General features: G+C 46.6%; 1 protein-coding gene across 4 annotated transcripts in view; it reads left to right on the top strand.

Annotated features, from left to right (window-relative positions):
* The window catches only part of CNNM1 (cyclin and CBS domain divalent metal cation transport mediator 1), a 61,210-nt gene that overhangs the window by 23,344 nt on the left and 15,630 nt on the right, over window positions 1-22,236 (top strand). Inside the window, exons 5-9 of one of the 4 annotated variants that reach the window (XM_040361287.1) lie at window positions 4,487-4,586; window positions 4,962-5,009; window positions 6,835-6,849; window positions 8,518-8,580; window positions 13,271-13,428. In XM_040361287.1, the coding sequence (XP_040217221.1) occupies window positions 4,487-4,586; window positions 4,962-5,009; window positions 6,835-6,849; window positions 8,518-8,580; window positions 13,271-13,428 (384 nt within the window). The remainder of the gene's footprint in view (window positions 1-4,486; window positions 4,587-4,961; window positions 5,010-6,834; window positions 6,850-8,517; window positions 8,581-13,270; window positions 13,429-22,236) is intronic. The other 3 variants (XM_040361289.1, XM_040361288.1, XM_040361290.1) reach the window with 3 other exon arrangements.

Below are 22,236 nucleotides of genomic sequence, written 5' to 3' on the forward strand. Positions count from 1 at the left end.
GAAAATGTGTCTCAGGTCGGCTTCGAATTGTCTGGCTATATTCTGTATGAGAATCTCCAGAGTGTGTGAAAAGGGGGTGGAGCTCCCATTGTTCCTTGATTAAGGATTTAGCTTGTAAAACTGTATATATAACCAGCAGCAAGCTGCCAATAAATCAGTCTTGGTTCCAGCATTCAGTCTTGACTCATGTGTGGATGATCCTGTGATGTTCTTGTATGGAGAGGAGGGAATGCTTGACGGGGATATCATACCGATACCGTCACAATTGGTTGGCAGCAGAGGGATCTTCCCTTCTACTCTCCTTTACACCCGGATTCCAAGCAGACACCGAAAGAACTACTGGAAGTTCGTGGAAGGATTGCTAGCAACAAAACCAAGCGGGTCATCATAGCAGAACTAATGGAGATGGACCAGGAGAACTTGGATGCAGCAACGCCAGCAGTACAAGAGATGGAGACACCAGTGATTCAGGAGGAGTCACCAACCAACAAGGCAATGAGAGAGAAGCTAGCATGGTTTGGTCCGAACCCAACGGCAGATGTGGTGCTGAAAGTGATGGACCTGTTAGCGAAGGAGGATAAACACATAAGAGACGCAGAACTGCAGAAGGATAAACAAATAAGAGATGCAGAACTACAGAAGGATAAACACATAAGAGACGCAGAACTACAGTTAAAACTGGCAGCAGTCCAACAAGCAGCGGACACAAGGAAGATTCCGTTTAGCGCTTTTAAAGCTTTTGATGAAAAGGACTGTGAAATTGATAACTACCTGGCAGATTTTGAGCGACAATGTAACCTGCACCGAATAGCTAGAGGAGAGTGGGTTGCAATATTGTCAGGCAAACTGTCAGGCAAAGCTTCTGATGCTTTCCGGACCGTGCCAGATCAGGATATCCATAGCTACGCCCGGGTTAAAGAAGCGCTCCTGGCTCGTTATGCAGTAACCCCAGAGTCCCACCGACAGAAGTTCAGGGACTCACGCAAAACCACGAAAGACTCTTACGCAGAATGGGCATGCCAGTTATCTCGGTCGGCCTCTAACTGGGTTAACAGCAGCCAGGCCACCACCGCAGAGGACATTTTGCAACTAATGCTCCTGGAGCAATTTTACAATCACATCCAGACGGATGTCAAAGACTGGGTGAGAGATCGCAGGCCCATGACTCTACCAGAGGCCGCGAAGTTGGCGGATGAATATGCGGATACTCGCAAGACGAACCAGGTCACACCACAGGTACAACCTCCACGACCAACAGTGCCCTCACACCCACCAGCCGCTAGATACCAACCTCCTAACAGACCGATGACATAGAGCCCTCGCTATCCACGCCAGGAGGACAACGAACAACGCTGCTTCCGGTGCAAACAGTTGGGTCACTTCAAGCAGAATTGCCCCCTGAATGACAACACCAGATCAAATTGGTCTTAACCTGGGTACCGCCCACCAGCAGCAGCCCATTGTGTAGACTTGGCTTGGGATCCCCAGGAGCTGGGTCAGGAAGAACCATTGGGCACCCCTTACGAAGCCCTCATGGTACAATCTGTTATTACGGACAACAGGGAACACCATTGTCAGCTGGTCATGGGCGACAGCCATGAGCCGGAGGGGCCTTGGAGGGAGCTGGGCAGAAAGAGGCACCGCCAGCTACCCTCCAAGAAGAAGAGGTCCTGGAAGTCATATAACCAGCGGACCTGGGAGGAGAAGAAGCGACTGGAGGAGAGGGAGTCGCAGCGGGCGCCCCAGATGCGGGCCGAGATGTTCGCCAAGGGCCCACCGGTGGCCCCTTACACCACCACCCAGTTCCTGATGATGAAGGACCACGTGGAAAGCCTGCAGGACATGAGCAAGCAGGAGCTGATCCGTGAATACATGGAGCTGGAGGAGTGCATAAGCCGCATGGAGGAGGAGAACCACCGCCTGAGGTCACAGCAGGCCGACCCCCCCAGGCTCCATGAACTGGAGATGGAGCTGGAGAAGCTCCAAGAGGAGAACGGAGGGAGCAGGAGGTGGCTGACCTTATGGGGCTCTGATTCCCCTCCCCCCCGGACTCTGAGCACCAGTGCTACAGCATTTCAACAAATATAACTTTTCCTTTTTATGAATCTCCTGTGATTGTCACTTCAGAGCCATAACCTGCCCCTCCCATAGCGGGACACCTAGATGGCGGCGCACAGACCCATTCGCCGTCTTCACACTGACTTCTGGTGACTCTGCAGATCGCACAAAGACTTGGGGACTGACCGGCGTGTGATCTGACGACCCGGTGGCATACCTGAGTCGGAAGCAGTTGCCAAGGGAGGTCAGTCACGCCAAACGGAGTTAACCTCGGACTGAAAGCTCTGAACCCGTCAACCCTACTGGACCAGGGAAGGTCCAACCGGGTTTGCCGTAGCAGGGAGAAAAAGGGGGGCCATTGTGAAGGATATGTCAGTGTAATTCTCCCTGCTTGGTTAAATTGTGGGTTAGAGGTAAAATGGATTCATGTGTTACAAGCTATTGACATGTTAATGACCCGTCTGCAGCTAGCTCCTTGTTTCAAAGGGATGTTAATCCTGTTTACTGTGATTAGAGGTGACTCATGTTATGTATTCTGATTGCTTCATTATGCGGTGCCAGGCTGCCCAGCTAATGTGTTCTGTACACCTTGTAATTAACTTCCCTGATGTCATTATTTAAAGAAAATGTGTCTCAGGTCGGCTCCGAATTGTCTGGCTATATTCTGTATGAGAATCTCCAGAGTGTGTGAAAAGGGGGTGGAGCTCCCATTGTTCCTTGATTAAGGATTTAGCTTGTAAAACTGTATATATAACCAGCAGCAAGCTGCCAATAAATCAGTCTTGGTTGCAGCATTCAGTCTTGACTCATGTGTGGATGATCCTGTGATGTTCTTGTATGGAGAGGAGGGAATGCTTGACGGGGATATCATACCGATACCGTCACACCACCCTTTGGGCAACTTCTGCTCCTGTTGTCTGATCTTTAGCATTGGTTCTGAGCATGCGTGTTTGTGCTTTTGGACTTTAGTCCAATGACTTGTGTACACACGATCGGATTAGCCGATGCAGGACATTTGTTGCCCAGAAGTTCTCACAGCAAACATTTGAGTGCGTGAGTAACTTGTATAGCGCAACAAATGCGAACTTAATCGCCTCAAGGCGCTGGCATCCAGAGTTGTACAGGTCTTTCAGAAGAGGTGGGTCTTTAGTTTTGTCCAACGAAAAAGCGAAAACATTTGTCCGATGGAGCGTACACACGGTCAAACAGGTCCGTCGGGGCATTTGTTGTCAAAAAGTCCAATCGTGTGTATGGGCCTTAAGTTCATGTACCACCATTAGTCCATACCAACATTAATACATATGCCATTGTTCATCTATGTACCACCATTATTACATATCACAATTTGTACATATGCCACCATTAGTCCATGTACCACCATTATACATACCACCATTCGTACATATGCCACTAAGTACCACCATTAGTCCATACCTCCATTCGTACATATGCAACTACTAGTCCATGTACCACCATTAGTTCATACCACCATTGGTACATATGCCACTATTAGTCCATGTACTAGCCATTAGTACATACCACCATTCATACATATGCCACCATTGTCTATGTACCACCATTCGTACATATGCTACTATTATTTCATGTACCACCATTAGTCCATGTACCACCATTCGAACATATGCTACTAAGTACCGCCATTAGTCCAAACCACCATTCGTACATATGCCAATATGCAGGGCCGCCATCAGGGGGGTACAGGCAGTACACCTGTAAGGGGGTACGGAGGTCCCCAGGGCCCCAGATGGAATACCCCCTTTTTTTTATTTATTTTTATGAATAAAAAATGTAATATATTTTTAATTTAATTTTTAATTAAAGGCCCTTTTTTTTTTAGGGGTCAGGAGGTCCCCATGGGCCCGGAGATCCCCATGACAACCCCCTTTTTTTAAAAATCTTTTTTCTTTTTATATATATTTATTTTTTATTTTTTATATAATATATCTTTTGTATCTCTTTTCATTAAAGGGCCCAGAGGTCCCCCTTTTTTTTATATATATTTTTCTTTATTCCTTCTTTTTAAATTCGTGGCAGCCACCCCCCCCCCCACCGCTTTTCAATTTCAGGCGGCAGCAGCCCCCCCCCCCCCCTGGTTTTCTGCTCCAGGGGGCCCATGCCTTAAGCTGTGTAAGGGGCCCCATAATTCCTGATGGCGGCCCTGCCACTATGAACCACCATTGGTCCATACCACCATTTGTACATATGCAAGTATTAGTCCATGTGCCACCATTAGTGCATGCCACCATTGGTACATATGCCACTATTAGTCCATGTACTGCCATTAGTCCATACCACCATTCGTCCATATACCACCATTGACTATGTACCACCATTTGTCCATACCAATATTACCCCTTTGTATGCCTCATGGCTTCTGGTGAAAACACTGTTTTATTTCCTCCACCAGGGTAAAGTAGAAGTAGAGGTTGGCAAGGAAGGGCTGCGATTCGAGAATGGTGCCTTCACATATTATGGAGTTCCTGCTATTATGACAACCGTTTCTTCTGGTATGTTTATTCATGCGCCACAGAAAAGGAACACATCATAAACTAGGAAGACAAGGCTTCTTAACAGCATTGTTGTCGTTCTTAATCTTTTCTTTGTCTGTTCTATATGAATGTGTAGGAATATTTACCTAATGTGAGCGTCTTCTGGTGGCTCAGTGGTAACAATCAATGCCCAGATCATCAAATGTTCATGTGCGCACTCACTGAGCCAAACTCTGCGCTCTGCTCACTTGTAAGTCACCATATTGTGCCAAGTCCTTCTTAGGAGCCATCTTCTAGATACAGACCTTAGATCGTAGATGTCCTCTTATTGTAGCTTCAGCTTTCATTTTGTATTCTCAACATATAAATGTTTTCTTCATTTTTAATTTTCAGATACTGACGTGAGAAAAGTTGGAAGCTTGGCGGGTTCGTCCTTCCTTTGTAAGTATGTCTGCGCTCAACAGCGTGAATATCTTAGAGTGTTGTTTGAAGAGGTTGGGGTTGTTTTTCTGGTTATAGACGTCAGTCAAACACTGTGCTAATGGCCTGGCAGTCGCCATATCAAAATACCAAATATTTATTGAAGCATTACCGTAGTAACATCATCCAAAAATACTGACGCGTTTCGGCCTTAGGCCTTCATCAAAACATACATTAGTGTTTTGGACAAATATGCATGTGTACAGTACACTTCTAAGCAGGCACTCCTCGGGAACCAATTTTATCATGTAACAGAATAGGGTAGAATAACTTATTAAAGACGATTAGTTGGCCAGTCACAGGGCAATACCTGCCCATAGATTTACTATAATCATGGAGATAAAGAACAACAGATAGGGCTAGATTCATATAGCCCGCCATAAGTTTGTGCGGGCGTAGCGTATCTGAGATACGCTACGCTGCCGTAACTTAGTGAGGCTGGGGCTGGATTCACAAAGAACCTGCGCCCTAAGTTACGGCGGCGTAGCGTATCTGAGATACGCTACGCCCGCACAAACTTATCTCAGATACGCTACGCCGCCGTAACTTAGTGAGGCTGGGGCTGGATTCACAAAGAACCTGCGCCCTAAGTTACGGCGGCGTAGCGTATCTGAGATACGCTACGCCCGCACAAAATTATCTCAGATACGCTACGCCGCCGTAACTTAGTGAGGCTGGGGCTGGATTCACAAAGAACCTGCGCCCTAAGTTACGGCGGCGTAGCGTATCTGAGATACGCTACGCCCGCACAAACTTATCTCCGATATGCTACGCCGCCATAACTTAGTGAGGCTGGGGCTGGATTCACAAAGAACCTGCGCCCTAAGTTACGGCGGCGTAGCGTAAATCTCCCGGCGTAAGCGCCCAAAATTCAAATTGAGAAGAGGTGGGCGTGTTTTATGTAAATAAAACATGACCCCCTAATAAATAACGTCTCTAACGAAGGGCGCATGCGCCGTCCATGAACGTATCCCAGTGTGCATGCTCCTTATCACATCGCAAATAGTCAATGCTTTCGACGTGAACGTAATTTACGCAAAGCCCTATTCGCGAACGACTTACGCAAACGACGCAAAATTCGACGCTGTCCCGACGTCCATACTTAACATTGGCTATGCCTCATATAGCAGGAGTAACCTTACGCCGGAAAAAGCCTTGCGTAAACAACGTAAAAAACTCCGCCGGGCGCACGTACGTTTCTGAATCGGCGTATCTAGCTCATTTGCATATTCTACGCCTAAATCAACGGAAGCGCCACCTAGCGACCAGCGTGAATATGCACCCTAAGATACGACGGCGTAGGAGACTTGCGCCACTCGTATCTTAGCCTAATTTAAGCGTATCTGGTTTCCAGGATTTACGACGGTGTAGATTCAGAGTTACGACGGCGTATATACTGATACGCCAGCGTAACTCTCTCTGAATTTAGCCCATAGTGTGAGATTGGCCAATGTTTATGCTGCCATCTCCATGACCCTCCATGATTTTCTATGACCCTCCATGACTCTCTTTGACCCTCCATGACTCTCTTTGACCCTCCATGTCTCTCTTTGACCCTCCATGACTCTCTTTGACTCTCCATGACTTTCTATTAAATGGGTAAAGCCTGACGACCCAATGACTTTGCTCATGAAGGCGCAGAATAGACTTAATACAACGTGTATACAGAATGGATGAATGGGAAGTACTGTAGACATGCATACTGGTGTGCGTTGCTGTTTAGTACATAGCCGGATTGAAGGAGATCAATGTTTAATAGAGTTCATTTCAATCCATTTGTGTACAGCCTATACAGCCAATGGTAAGTTCTGCATTATTTTATACGCAATCCTAATATTTTATTAATACGGTTTGATTTTCTTTGCTTTCCTAACAGTGTTTAGAAAACCTTTTTCTGCTAATTCTGTTAATTGCAACCCATTTTCAAGCTTCTGCCAATAATCGTCTTCTTGTGTGTTCTCCATATGGATAGATATTCTACATTGTTCCCAGGGCCGATCCTAGGCAGGGTGCACAGGGTGCATTGCACCCAGGCGCCTGCAGTGGTGGGGGCGCCGAACATCTAACAGACTCTCTAGCAGAAGCCCTCTCTGTGTCCATCACAGAGGCCCCCCCTCCAGGTCCCAATAAAGTACTCTGCTTCTCTTCCTGTATTTTGTTTATTGTTAACAGATCATGTAAGGATCCCAGGTTAACCACTTAAGCCCCGGACCTTTAGGCAGCTAAATGCCCAGGCCAGGTTTTGCGATTCAGTGCGTCGATTTAACAGACAATTGCGCGGTCGTGCGACGTGGCTCCCAAACAAAATTGGCGTCCTTTTTTCCCCACAAATAGAGCTTTCTTTTGGTGGTATTTGATCACCTCTGCGGTTTTTATTTTTTGCGCTATAAACAAAAATAGAGCAACAATTTTGAAAAAAATTCTATATTTTTTACTTTTTGCTATAATAAATATCCACCAAAAACATATATAACATATTTTTTTTCCTCAGTTTAGGCCGATACGTATTCTTCTACCTATTTTTGGTAAAAAAAATCACAATAAGCGTTTATCGATTGGTTTGCGCAAAATGTATACCGTTTACAAAATAGGGGATAGTTTTATTGCATTTGTATTAATTATTTTTTTTCTACTACTAATGGCGGCGATCAGCGATTTTTTTCGTGACTGCGACATTATGGCGGACACTTCGAACAATTTTGACACATTTTTGGGACCATTGTCATTTTCACAGCAAAAAATGCATTTAAATTGCATTGTTTATTGTGAAAATGACAGTTGCGGTTTGGGAGTTAACCACAGGTGGCGCTGTAGGAGTTAGTGTTCACCTAGTGTGTGTTTACAACTGTAGGGGGGGTGTGGCTGTAGGACTGACGTCATCGATCGAGTCTCCCTATAAAAGGGATCACTCGATCGATGCAGCGCCATAGTGAAGCACGGGGAAGCCGTGTTTACATACGGCTCTCCCCGTTCTTCAGCTCCGGGGAGCGATCGCGACGGATCGGCTATAAACGAATAGCCGCGCTGTCGTCCCGGATCGCTCCCCGCGGGTATCCGACCTCCGCATGTAGCGGGGGGGGGGGTCCCGATCGGACCCCCGACCCGCGGAAAGGCAAGGACGTACCTGTGCGCCCATTTGCCTGTACGTGCCATTCTGTGGACGTACATATACATGCGGCGGTTGGGAAGTGGTTAATGAAGACTTCGTGGGGGAGCATCTCTGTGGTTGAGTCATTGCCATAGAAACATTTGTAAAGGGGAGGAGTTGGTAAAATGACGACGCCCATGTGGGGGCGCCAGAAATATTTCTGCACCCGGGCGCCTGTGACCCTAGGATCGGCCCTGATTTTTTCCGATAGAATTGCCAGGATTCTCATCCATTGAGATCCCTCTTTCCGGTGTGTGTGTGTGTCTGTATTTGTATGCTTTCATCCCGAATCTTACTCCCGGTTTTGCTCTGCCCTCCCAGTACCCGTGTCCGTATCTCGCACCTTCGCTTTCAGCAGAGGGGAATCCTTGGCTGGCTCCCCAGGTAATGTGCATGGCTCTACTTCCATCATGAAAATGGGTTGAATTCATATGGATATATGAATGTTCTGGAGCTGACCCCCCCCCCCCCCCCCCATGTGCATGGAAACCTCCATAGAAATCATTTCATCAGGAAATCATTGTCTGTTACTTCCTTTTTATTGTGTATTAATGATCATTTATGGAATTCAGATGAATGGATTACCCAGCAAAAAGACTCTGGGGGTTATCCACAAAAGGGATACGCAGAATCAGTTTACCATAGATAGGCAGAAGATCCGACATGTGTAATTGAATTACACTGTCGGATCTTAAGGATGCAATTCTAGGCCGGCCGCTAGGTGGCGAGGCCATTGCGGCTGGCCTAGAATATGCAAATGAACACTCACGGCGATCCACGAACGTTCCGACGGGCCCGTCGCGCTAAATCTACGTCGTTTACGTCGAGTTACGCCGTGTAAAAATAGGGCTGAGTCCTATTTGACTAAGCCCTATTAAGTATGGCCGTCGTTCCCGCGTCGAAATTTTCAACTCTATGTCGTTTGCGTAAGACGTTCGTGAATGGCGCTGGACGCCATTTACGTTAACGTCTAAGCAAATGACGTCGGAGCGACGTCAGTTAGCGCAATGCACGTCGGGTAAGTTACCCGACGGAGCATGCGCAGTACGTCCGGCACGGGAGCGCGCCTAATTTAAATGGGAATCACCCATTTGTATTAGGAACGCCTTGCGCCGGACAGAGTTAAGTTACACCGCCGCAAATTTCCAGGTAAGTGCTTTGTGGATCGGCACCTAACTTGGGAGATTTGCGGCAGTGTAACTTAACTCTGAAAAGTTAAGTTGCGCTCGGCGGCTGTGGATCTGGCCCTCTGTGTGAAGCTGCTGGCCCTACACTAAGATTTGGTTAAAAAATTTTCATTTTAAGAACATTCATTCAAATATTATTTGTAACATTCACTTTAAAATCTAGTAATGTATGACCAGCTTAAAGAAGATGTCCCTGTGTGCAGAGGACTTCTGATAATCAGCCTAGTGACTCCATAGTGCTACATCACTGCTCACCTTGTTCTAGTGATGGGGAGTTCTGGTGGGAATACTGGAAGATCAGACGGGAATGTACGGGCCAGTTGTACATTCACATCAGTCCCTGTCTCCAAAGAACTTGCAATCTAAAGTAAAAACAAATGGCAACTGCCCAAACCTATAACTGACCTTAACAGCAAAGAGCACATAAAAGGGCGACAAATGTCAAACAACAAAGAACAATTCCCAACCCAACTTCCCAACCAGCCTGCAACCAACTGAATTGTCCTGTCTAAGGCCTCGTACACACGACGGGACATGTCCGATGGCGGATTTTGGTCTGATGGCTGTACACACCATCAGACCGAATTTCCCGCGGACAGCGAACGCGGTGACGTGGCCGCGACGATGACGCCGCGACGTGCGCGACCCTGGAAGGTCAATGCTTCCACGCATGCGTCGAATCACTTCGACGCATGCGAGGGCTTTCGGCCGAGCGGACATGTCCGGTGAGTCGTACAGACGACCGAACATGTCCGACGGACAGGCTTCCAGGGGACATGTTTCTTAGCATGCTAAGAAACATTTGTCCGCTGGAAACCTGTCCGATCCGCCGGAAAATTGTCCTGTCGGACGTACGTATTGTCCTGTCCGCAGACCAGTTTCAGCAGACATGTTCGGTCGTGTGTACGAGGCCTAAGGCTGCATTCACACCTCGGCGTACTAAATCGCGGCGTTTTGTCCCGCGAATTGCGGCGACAAATAGCAGCGTTTTGTACCGCGATTCGCAGCGACAAAACGCCGCGATTGTGAATGCAGCCTTCACCCCCTCTATGGAGATGGTTTACATCTCCTATGCCGAACGCCGAAAGACGCCTGGAAAAAAAGGTCCGGGACTTTTTTTCAGGCGACAGGCGGCAGGCGTTCGGCGTGGAGATGTGAACCATCTCCATAGAGGGCAATGTTACATCATCCCTCTGGCGTGTCGGGGCGGCAGCGGGCGTCACACTACAGGCGACAAAACGCCTAGGTGTGAATGGACTCTAAGGCCCCGTACACACTAGAGGATCCATCCGCTGAAAAATCTCAGCGGATCGGTTTCAGCGGATAGATCCCCTGGTGTGTACGTTCCAGCGGATATTTATCCGCGGATATTTCCGATTTCCAGCAGATAAAAATTTCTTAGCATGCTAACAAATCTATCCACTGGAATCGGCTCCAGCGGATCGATCCGGTGGTCTGTACAGACTCACCGGATCGATCCGTCCGAACCCGTCCCTCGCATGCGTCGTAATGATTCGACGCATGCATGGATTTCCTTATATGACAGCGTCGTGCACGTCGTCGCGGCGACGGCGGGACACGTCACCGCGGTTGAATTCCGCGCAGATTTGGATCCGATGGTGAGTACATGCCAACGGATCCAAATCCGCCGGAGGACCGTATCCGCGGATCAATCCTATCGTGTGTACCAGGCCTGAGAGTTCACATTAAAAACAGGCAGTCCTAACTCTATACATTTTAAGAGCCTTCGTTGTTGTAGTTTTATGACCGAACCAGAGTAACTCCATCTTGATGCATATAAGTTCATATATTTTTGACTTTGGCAGTTTTCCTGTCGAGATAACCGGCCGTGTGTACACGGGAAAAGTAACCGAGCAGCTTCTCGTTTTTCCCGGGGGACTTTTGACCGCCGGGAAAATCGATCGCGTGTACGAGGCATTAGAAAGTGTCTCACCGTTGACCGAGGGTCCTGGTAAGTTGCACTATTAGCCTAAGGGGTGGTCTGTCAGGTACTTGAATTACCGTTTGCATTCTCTTCGGTTGTAGGATCACATGCGTCGCCCTTCCACATGCTCCTTGCTGTTAAGGCCAGTTCTAGGTTAGGCAGTTGCCATTTGTTTTTACTGTTGGTAAGGGGGTGCCCTAGACACCCTTGCTGCCATTGTGCTATTTGCTGGGTGTCCAGTGCACCCCTTTAACCCCCCTGGCGGTAAACCCGAGCGTGACTCGGGGTTGATTTTTTATGCTAGGATCGGTAACCCCGAGTCACGCTCGGGCTGGACGTGCAGAGTGTGCAGCGGCGCGGCTTACCTTTCGCTGGATCCACAGGCAAGTTACTTACCTTGTCCCTGGATCCAGCGATGCCACCCCGCTGTGTGAGCGAGCGGGACCTCCTCGCTCGATTCACAGTCTCCCCGTGTGCCACCGATCTCCGTTCCCTGCGACGTTACGACGCACGGGAGCGGAGAACGGCGACAAATTAAAAAAAGTAAACAAACACTTTACATACAGTATACTGCAATCTTATAGATTACAGTACTGTATGTAAAAAATACACACACCCCTTGTCCCTAGTAGTCTGCCCAGTGCCCTGCATGTACTTTTATATAATAAAAAATGTTCTTTCTGCCTAAAAACTGTAGATTGTCCAAAAGTGTCCCTTTATGTCAAAAATGGTTTTAGATCAGCTAGAAAACAGCGATAATAAATTACAATCACTTGCAGAAATGTGCGATAGCGATTTGTGGGGAAATTCGTCATAAAAAAAAAAATGACAGTGACAATTCTGCAACTGAGCAAATTTCAGTGATTTTGAGTTGATTACATTATTGAATAATTTTTATTATAATTATATTATTATTTGTTATAATTATTTATTATATTATAATTTATAATTTTGTTTTAAAAAAAAAATCATACCCGGGATGCCTACAAGACTCTTGTTTGGTCAGATTTAAATGAGTTATTTCTAAAAATTACAGGCCTACAGTATAAAACTCCAAATTTCCTTGCAAAATAATTGTACCGCTTTTGGTACGTAATTCCAGACAGAATCATACCGCCAGGGAGGTTAAGGAGAAGGCTCCCTCCAGGCATACCTGCCCTCAATCTATCCATTACTATATGCGCTCCTACTATGGAGATAAAGACATCTAATGGGAGGTTTCATGTGCTTTAAATGCAAAGTGTTCCTTTTGGTGACTACCATGGTATTAAAGTGGCAGGTGGACTGTATTGGGGGCACCTTCAGGTATTGGTTCTTATCTGTTTTCTTCCAGAGCTCCTGAGAACCACGGAGGCAAAACCTCGGGACACTCTATTGTGAAATCACTGGCTCTAATTAAGAGCAGTAAGACAATGTCCCACCTACTGTACCTGGCTTTAAGCTTCTAAAAATGATGTACGGACTCACTGACCAAAAGCAAAAACGCAGCAAAGGGTTGCCGAAACCCTAGTCATAGCTCACAGGTTTTGTGGTGTAGTGGAAGAAAATTAGAGGTATAAAGTCCAGCTGCCACTATATTTTCATGGTTGTACCCACAGACTTCAGATATGTAAGTAAAGCTATTCAGGGAGACAGATAATCATCCTTCATTCGTGAACCCACCCATATAAAATGTCAAATATGTGAATATTCCAATTCTTGCCTTATCCGGGTTGTGACCGGTTCTCTTTAACCTGAATCTGTCGATTCTTCATGGTTCACTCCTGGGAGGGATTGCTGTAAACTTGTATTATTCTTCGCACTGTGATTATTAGTCTTCTCTGAACAGAGCTCCTAGGTAGTTGTATTCATCTAACCTGGTACAATTCCTTTGCTGTCCTTCTTTATCCTACTTTCTGTCCAATTTTCTTCTTTCTTTTCCTCCCTCCCTGGCTGTCCATAGTAAACAGATCCCCTTCTCGCTGCAGTGGCTTGAATCGTTCTGAGTCCCCTAACAGAGAACGCAACGACTATGGGGGGAGCACCAACCAGCTCAGCAACAACAACCTCTACGTCCCCGACTACTCTGTGCACATCCTCTCCTATGTCCAATACGTTAAGGTAAGCCACCATGAAAGATCCAAGATCAAGAGATAGATTACTACCAAGGACTCCTAAACTTATGAGTTCACTACCGTCTACACCTAAACCTTACCGACTATAGAACCACTGAGTTCACCACCGTCTGCACCTAAACCTTACCAACTATAGAACCACTGAGTTCACTACCGTCTACACCTAAACCTTACCGACTATAGAACCACTGAGTTCACCACCGTCTGCACCTAAACCTTACCAACTATAGAACCACTGAGTTCACTACCGTCTACACCTAAACCTTACCGACTATAGAACCACTGAGTTCACTACCGTCTACACCTAAACCTTACCGACTATAGAACCACTGAGTTCACTACCGTCTACACCTAAACCTTACCAACTATAGAACCACTGAGTTCACTACCGTCTACACCTAAACCTTACCGACTATAGAACCACTGAGTTCACCACCGTCTGCACCTAAACCTTACCGACTATAGAACCACTGAGTTCACTACCGTCTCTACACCTAAACCTTACCGACTATAGAACCACTGAGTTCACTACCGTCTCTACACCTAAACCTTACCGACTATAGAACCACTGAGTTCACTACCGATAAAACACCTAAACCTTACCGACTATAGAAGGTCTGAGTTCACCACCGTCTGCACCTAAACCTTACCAACTATAGAAACACTGAGTTCACTACGGTCTACACCTAAACCTTACCGACTATAGAACCACTGAGTTCACTACCGTCTACACCTAAACCTTACCGACTATAGAACCACTGAGTTCACTACCGTCTACACCTAAACCTTACCGACTATAGAACCACTGAGTTCACTACCGTCTACACCTAAACCTTACCGACTATAGAACCACTGAGTTCACTACCGTCTACACCTAAACCTTACCGACTATAGAACCACTGAGTTCACTACCGTCTACACCTAAACCTTACCGACTATAGAACCACTGAGTTCACTACCGTCTACACCTAAACCTTACCGACTATAGAACCACTGAGTTCACTACCGTCTACACCTAAACCTTACCGACTATAGAACCACTGAGTTCACTACCGTCTACACCTAAACCTTACCGACTATAGAACCACTGAGTTCACTACCGTCTACACCTAAACCTTACCGACTATAGAACCACTGAGTTCACTACCGTCTACACCTAAACCTTACCAACTATAGAACCACTGAGTTCACTACCGTCTACACCTAAACCTTACCGACTATAGAACCACTGAGTTCACCACCGTCTGCACCTAAACCTTACCGACTATAGAAACACTGAGTTCACTACCGTCTACACCTAAACCTTACCGACTATAGAACCACTGAGTTCACTACCGTCTACACCTAAACCTTACCGACTATAGAACCACTGAGTTCACTACCGTCTACACCTAAACCTTACCGACTATAGAACCACTGAGTTCACTACCGTCTACACCTAAACCTTACCGACTATAGAACCACTGAGTTCACTACCGTCTACACCTAAACCTTACCGACTATAGAACCACTGAGTTCACTACCGTCTACACCTAAACCTTACCGACTATAGAACCACTGAGTTCACTACCGATAAAACACCTAAACCTTACCAACTATAGAACCACTGAGTTCACTACCGTCTCTACACCTAAACCTTACCGACTATAGAACCACTGAGTTCACTACCGTCTCTACACCTAAACCTTACCGACTATAGAACCACTGAGTTCACTACCGATAAAACACCTAAACCTTACCGACTATAGAAGGTCTGAGTTCACCACCGTCTGCACCTAAACCTTACCAACTATAGAAACACTGAGTTCACTACCGTCTACACCTAAACCTTACCGACTATAGAACCACTGAGTTCACTACTGTCTACACCTAAACCTTACCGACTATAGAACCACTGAGTTCACTACCGTCTACACCTAAACCTTACCGACTATAGAACCACTGAGTTCACTACCGTCTACACCTAAACCTTACCGACTATAGAACCACTGAGTTCACTACCGTCTACACCTAAACCTTACCGACTATAGAACCACTGAGTTCACTACCGTCTACACCTAAACCTTACCGACTATAGAACCACTGAGTTCACTACCGATAAAACACCTAAACCTTACCAACTATAGAACCACTGAGTTCACTACCGTCTCTACACCTAAACCTTACCGACTATAGAACCACTGAGTTCACTACCGTCTCTACACCTAAACCTTACCGACTATAGAACCACTGAGTTCACTACCGTCTCTACACCTAAACCTTACCGACTATAGAACCACTGAGTTCACTACCGATAAAACACCTAAACCTTACCGACTATAGAAGGTCTGAGTTCACTACCGTCTACACCTAAACCTTACCGACTATAGAAGGTCTGAGTTCACTACCGTCTACACCTAAACCTTACTGATTATAGAAGGTCTGAGTTCACTACCGTCTGCACCTAAACCTTACCGACTATAGAACCACTGAGTTCACTACCGTCTACACCTAAACCTTACTGATTATAGAAGGTCTGAGTTCACTACCGTCTACACCTAAACCTTACCAACTATAGAACCACTGAGTTCACTACTGTGATACATTTGCCTATATGTCTCAGTTTACTGCTCCCTGCTAGCCATGTCTGTAGAGGTAGAAAGGAATTTCATGTGTGATTCATTGCTCTGACAGGTTATTGAAGTGCTAATGTCCCCTCACTATTCTAAACGTTAATTGATCTATTGTGTTGTGTGAAGAAGATCTGTGTTTACCCTTAAAAGATGTGTATTGTATCATCAGGCTAAATGATTAGAGAAGTAGTATGTTAATTATTCTGATTGCTTCAGTGTATTAATTAACTCCACTGATGTCTTTATCTAAAGAAACGTGTCTGCATGGTCGGCTCCGACTTGTCTCCTATAATCTGTATGGGAAACCCCACTGTGTGAGGGGGGCGTTCCTAACAGGCTGTAACCACATATAAGCTGAGTTTTTGTGTCATTAAAGTGTCTTGTTCTAGCAGTAAGCCTGGACTCATGTGTGGCTTTCTGGGCGATTCCAGGGATATCCCTCCTCGTGGAATATTGGGGTGATTTTCGTTATGGGAAGAAGGGAACGTTGACGGGGATATCATACCAATACCGTCACAATTGGTTGGCAGCAGTGGGATTTTTCCCTTCTATTCCCCTTCACACCCGGATTCCAAGCAGACACTGGAAGAACTACTGGAAGTTCGTGGAAGGATTGCTAGCAACAAAACCAAGCGGGTCATCATAGCAGAATCAATGGAGATAGACCAGGAGGACGGGATTGCAGCAACGCCAGCAGTACAAGAGATGGAGACACCAGTGATTCAGGAGGAGGAATCGCCAGCCAACAAGCTAATGAGAGAGAAGCTAGCGTGGTTCGGCCCGAACCCAACGGCAGATGTGGTGCTGAGAGTGATGGACCTGTTAGCGAAGGAGGCTAAAGAAATAAGAGACGCAGAACTACAGAAGGATAAACAAATAAGAGACGCAGAGCTACAGAAGGCTAAACAAATAAGAGACGCAGAACTACAGAAGGATAAACAAATAAGAGACGCAGAGCTGCAGTTAAAACTGGCAGCAGTCCAACAAGCAGCCGCACCTTCTCCGAACAGTGAGTACAGCACAGCAGACGCAAGGAAGATTCCGTTTAGCGCTTTTAAAGCTTTTGATGAAAAGGACTGTGAAATTGATAACTACCTGGCGGATTTTGAGCGACAATGTAACCTGCACCGAATAGCTAGAACAGAGTGGGTTGCAATATTGTCAGGCAAACTGTCAGGCAAAGCTTCTGATGCTTTCCGGACCGTGCCAGATCAGGATATCCATAGCTACGCCAGGGTTAAAGAAGTGCTCCTGGCTCGTTATGCGGTAACCCCAGAGTCCCACCGACAGAAGTTCAGGGACTCACGCAAAACCACGAAAGACTCTTACGCAGAATGGGCATGCCAGTTGTCCCTGTCGGCCTCTAACTGGGTTAACAGCAGCCAGGCCACCACCGCAGAGGACATTTTGCAACTAATGCTCCTGGAGCAATTTTACAATAACATCCAGACGGACGTCAAGGATTGGGTGAGAGATCGCAGGCCCATGACTCTACCAGAGGCCGCGAAGTTGGCGGATGAATATGCGGATACTCGCAAGACAAACCAGGTCACACCACGGGTACAACCAACGGCGCCCTCACACCCACCAGCCGCTAGATACCAACCGCCTAACAGACCGATGACATATAGCCCTCGCTACCCACGCCAGGAGGACAACGAACAACGCTGCTTCCGGTGCAAACAGTTGGGTCACTTCAAGCAGAATTGCCCCATGAATGACAACACCAGGTCAAATTGGTCTCAACCTGGGTACCGCCCACCAGCAGCAGCCCATTGTGTAGACTCGGCTTGGGATCCCCAGGAGCTGGGTCAGGAAGAACCATTGGGCACCCCTTACGAAGCCCTCATGGTACAATCTGTTATTACGGACAACAGGGAACACCATTGTCAGCTGGTCATGGGCGACAGCCATGAGCCGGAGGGGCCTTGGAGGGAGCTGGGCAGAAAGAGGCACCGCCAGCTACCCTCCAAGAAGAAGAGGTCCTGGAAGCCGTATAACCAGCGGACCTGGGAGGAGAAGAAGCGACTGGAGGAGATGGAAACGCAGCGGGCGCCCCAGATGCGGGCCGAGATGTTCGCCAAGGGCCCACCGGTGGCCCCTTACACCACCACCCAGTTCCTGATGATGAAGGACCACATGGAAAGCCTGCAGGACATGAGCAAGCAGGATCTGATCCGTGAGTACATAAAGCTGGAGGAGTGCATAAGCCGCATGGAGGAGGAGAACAACCACCTGAGGTCACAGCGGGCTGACCCCCCCAGGCTCCATGAACTGGAGATGGAGCTGGAGAAGCTCAAAGAGGAGAACCGGCGGCTGCGGAGGGAGCAGGGGGTGGCTGACCTTATGGGGCTCTGAGTCCCCTCTCCCCCCCCCCCGGACTCTGAGCACCAGTGCTACAGCATTTCAACAAATATAACTTTTTCTTTTTATGAATCTCCTGTGATTGTAACTTCAGAGCCATAACCTGCCCCCTCCCATAGCGGGACACCTTGACGGCGGCGCACAGACCCATTCGCTGTCTTCACACTGACTTCTGGTGACTTTGCAGATCGCACAAAGACTTGGGGACTGACCGGCGTGTGATCTGACGACCCGGTGACATACCTGAGTCTGAAGCAGTTGTCAAGGGAGGTCAGTCATGCCAAACGGAGTTAACCTCGGACTAAAAGCTCTGAACCCGTCAACCCTACTGGACCAGGGAAGGTCCAACCGGGTTTGCCGGAGCAGGGAGCAAAAGGGGGGCCATTGTGATACATTTGCCTATATGTCTCAGTTTACTGCTCCCTGCTAGCCATGTCTGTAGAGGTAGAAAGGAATTTCATGTGTGATTCATTCCTCTAACATGTTATTGAAGTGCTAATGTCCCCTCACTATTCTAAACGTTAATTGATCTATTGTGTTGTGTGAAGAAGATCTGTGTTTACCCTTAAAAGATGTGTATTGTATCATCAGGCTAAATGATTAGAGAAGTAGTATGTTAATTATTCTGATTGCTTCAGTGTATTAATTAACTCCACTGATGTCTTTATCTAAAGAAACGTGTCTGCATGGTCGGCTCCGACTTGTCTCCTATAATCTGTATGGGAAACCCCACTGTGTGAGGGGGGGCGTTCCTAACAGGCTGTAACCACATATAAGCTGAGTTTTTGTGTCATTAAAGTGTCTTGTTCTAGCAGTAAGCCTGGACTCATGTGTGGCTTTCTGGGCGATTCCAGGGATATCCCTCCTCGTGGAATATTGGGGTGATTTTCGTTATGGGAAGAAGGGAACGTTGACGGGGATATCATACCAATACCGTCACAACTACCGTCTGCACCTAAACCTTACCGACTATAAAACCTCTGAATTCACTACCGTCTGCACCTAAACCTTACCGACTATAGAACCACTGAGTTCACTACCGTCTGCACCTAAACCTTACCAACTATAGAACCACTGAGTTCACTACCGTCTACACCTAAACCTTACCGACTATAGAACCACTGAGTTCACTACCGTCTATACCTAAACCTTACCGACTATAGAACCACTGAGTTCACTACCGTCTGCACCTAAACCTTACCAACTATAGAACCACTGAGTTCACTACCGTCTACACCTAAACCTTACCGACTATAGAACCACTGAGTTCACTACCGTCTGCACCTAAACCTTACTAATTATAGAAGGTCTGAGTTCACTACCGTCTGCCCCTAAACCTTACCGACTATAGAACCACTGAGTTCACTACCGTCTGCACCTAAACCTTACCGACTATAGAACCACTGAGTTCACTACCGTCTGCACCTAAACCTTACTAATTATAGAAGGTCTGAGTTCACCACCGTCTGCACCTAAACCTTACCGACTATAGAACCACTGAGTTCACTACCGTCTGCACCTAAACCTTACCAACTATAGAACCACTGAGTTCACTACCGTCTGCACCTAAACGTTACTGATTATAGAAGGTCTGAGTTCACTACCGTCTGCACCTAAACCTTACTGATTATAGAAGGTCTGAGTTCACCACCGTCTACACCTAAACCTTACCAACTATAGAACCACTGAGTTCACTACCGTCTGCACCTAAACCTTACCGACTATAGAACCACTGAGTTCACTACCGTCTGCATCTAAACCTTACCAACTATAGAACCACTGAGTTCACTACCATCTGCACCTAAACCTTACCAACTATAGAACCACTGAGTTCACTACCGTCTTCACCTAAACCTTACCGACTATAGAACCACTGAGTTCACTACCATCTGCACCTAAACCTTACCGACTATAGAACCACTGAGTTCACTACCGTCTGCACCTAAACCTTACTGATTATAGAAGGTCTGAGTTCACCACCGTCTACACCTAAACCTTACCAACTATAGAACCACTGAGTTCACTACCGTCTGCACCTAAACCTTACCGACTATAGAACCACTGAGTTGACTACCGTCTACACCTAAACCTTACCAACTATAGAACCACTGAGTTCACTACCGTCTACACCTAAACCTTACCGACTATAGAACCACTGAGTTCACTACCGTCTGCACCTAAACCTTACCGACTATAGAACCACTGAGTTGACTACCGTCTACACCTAAACCTTACTGATTATAGAAGGTCTGAGTTCACTACCGTCTACACCTAAACCTTACCAACTATAGAACCACTGAGTTCACTACCGTCTGCACCTAAACCTTACCGACTATAAAACCTGTTCGTCCGTTACAACACCCTTGGCTTATACTCGAGTCAATAAGTTTCCCATTTTTTTGTGGTAAAATTAGGTGCCTTGGCTTATATTCAGGTCGGCTTATACTCGAGTATATACGGTACTTGTGTAGCTCTGTGTTTAGAGGAAACGTTTACCATTTCAAAAAGGTTCTCCAAAGAATAAAATGGCTGTGGTCCAATGATGTTTCTTCCAAGTAAAATGTTACTTGTCCAATCCAGCAGACGTAGGGATCCCCACCCTTTAACTAAGCTTTAGTGGGGGGGAAATGCATTAGAGGGAACGATGTGTGGGCGGAGATTACTATGTCTGTGGGATTGGACCGATGAAGTTTTGCTTGAAATTGAAATCATCAGAGTGTGGCCACTTTGTTCTGGATGGGGCAGTTGGATAGGACATGGACAGGTTCCTAGTCTGGAATCTGAATATCTGGTGGTGAAAGGAGTTTGGTGGCTTGGAGCATTAGCAGTTGTTTTTACCGTGTTTCCCCAAAAATAAGACCTAGCGTTATTTTCCAGGGAGGCTGCAATATAAGCCCTACCCCAAAAATAAGCCCTAGTTTAAAAAGCTTGTAAAATCCTATTATCCAATCTATTACAGTAGTATATAATGTACAATGTGTGTGTTTCTGTAATATAATTGCGGGTCACAGAAGCGCAGAGCGGCGATATAACGAAGGTACTTGGCACAATTATATTACAGAAACACACACATTGTACATTATATAATACTGTAATAGAGTGGATTATAGGATTTTACAAGCATTTTAACTCGGTTCACACTGGGGATTTCTGACAGGCAGGGAGAGAGAGGAGGAGAGAAGACAGCACATTACATGGTAAGACCTACCCCGAAAATAAGCCCTACTGTGTCTTTTGTTGCCAAAATAAATATAAGATCCGGGCTTATTTTGTTCCAGATTATGGACAGTATTACGCGCAGTATTGAGGAAGATAGAATTGGGACAATTTTTGTAGTTGCATCAGTGTTCACCAGTACGTGTTGATGCAATAATTTCCAATACAAATGCGTAAAACACAAAAATTTACCAAATAACAATAACACCATTTTCCTGAACTGACCTATAAATATGAACTTAGCTGAAGCTAAACTCTGGACCTGACCCCACCGGATTCACACCAAGCGTGTCGCATTTAGTATGCATTAAACACCAAAATACACAATGCTAAAAATAGTATATACCCCCCTAATTCTGACCACCAAACTTTGCCCACTTTAACCACTTGTCCACGGGAGGACATCATATGACGTCCTCCACTTTGTGCGGTGATATCTGAATGATGGGTGCAGCTACAGGCATCATTCAGATATCGCCATCTTCAGCCGCCGATTCTGTGCACGATCCCACCGCTTGATCGTTCTTATAGGCAGCGGGAGGGGACTACCCCCCCCCCCTCCCGCCGCCATCCGGTGCTTCTCCGGGCTCTCCCGTGCCATC

Source organism: Rana temporaria, chromosome 8 (assembly GCF_905171775.1).
Source record: "Rana temporaria chromosome 8, aRanTem1.1, whole genome shotgun sequence".
Taxonomy (NCBI): Eukaryota; Metazoa; Chordata; class Amphibia; order Anura; family Ranidae; genus Rana; species Rana temporaria.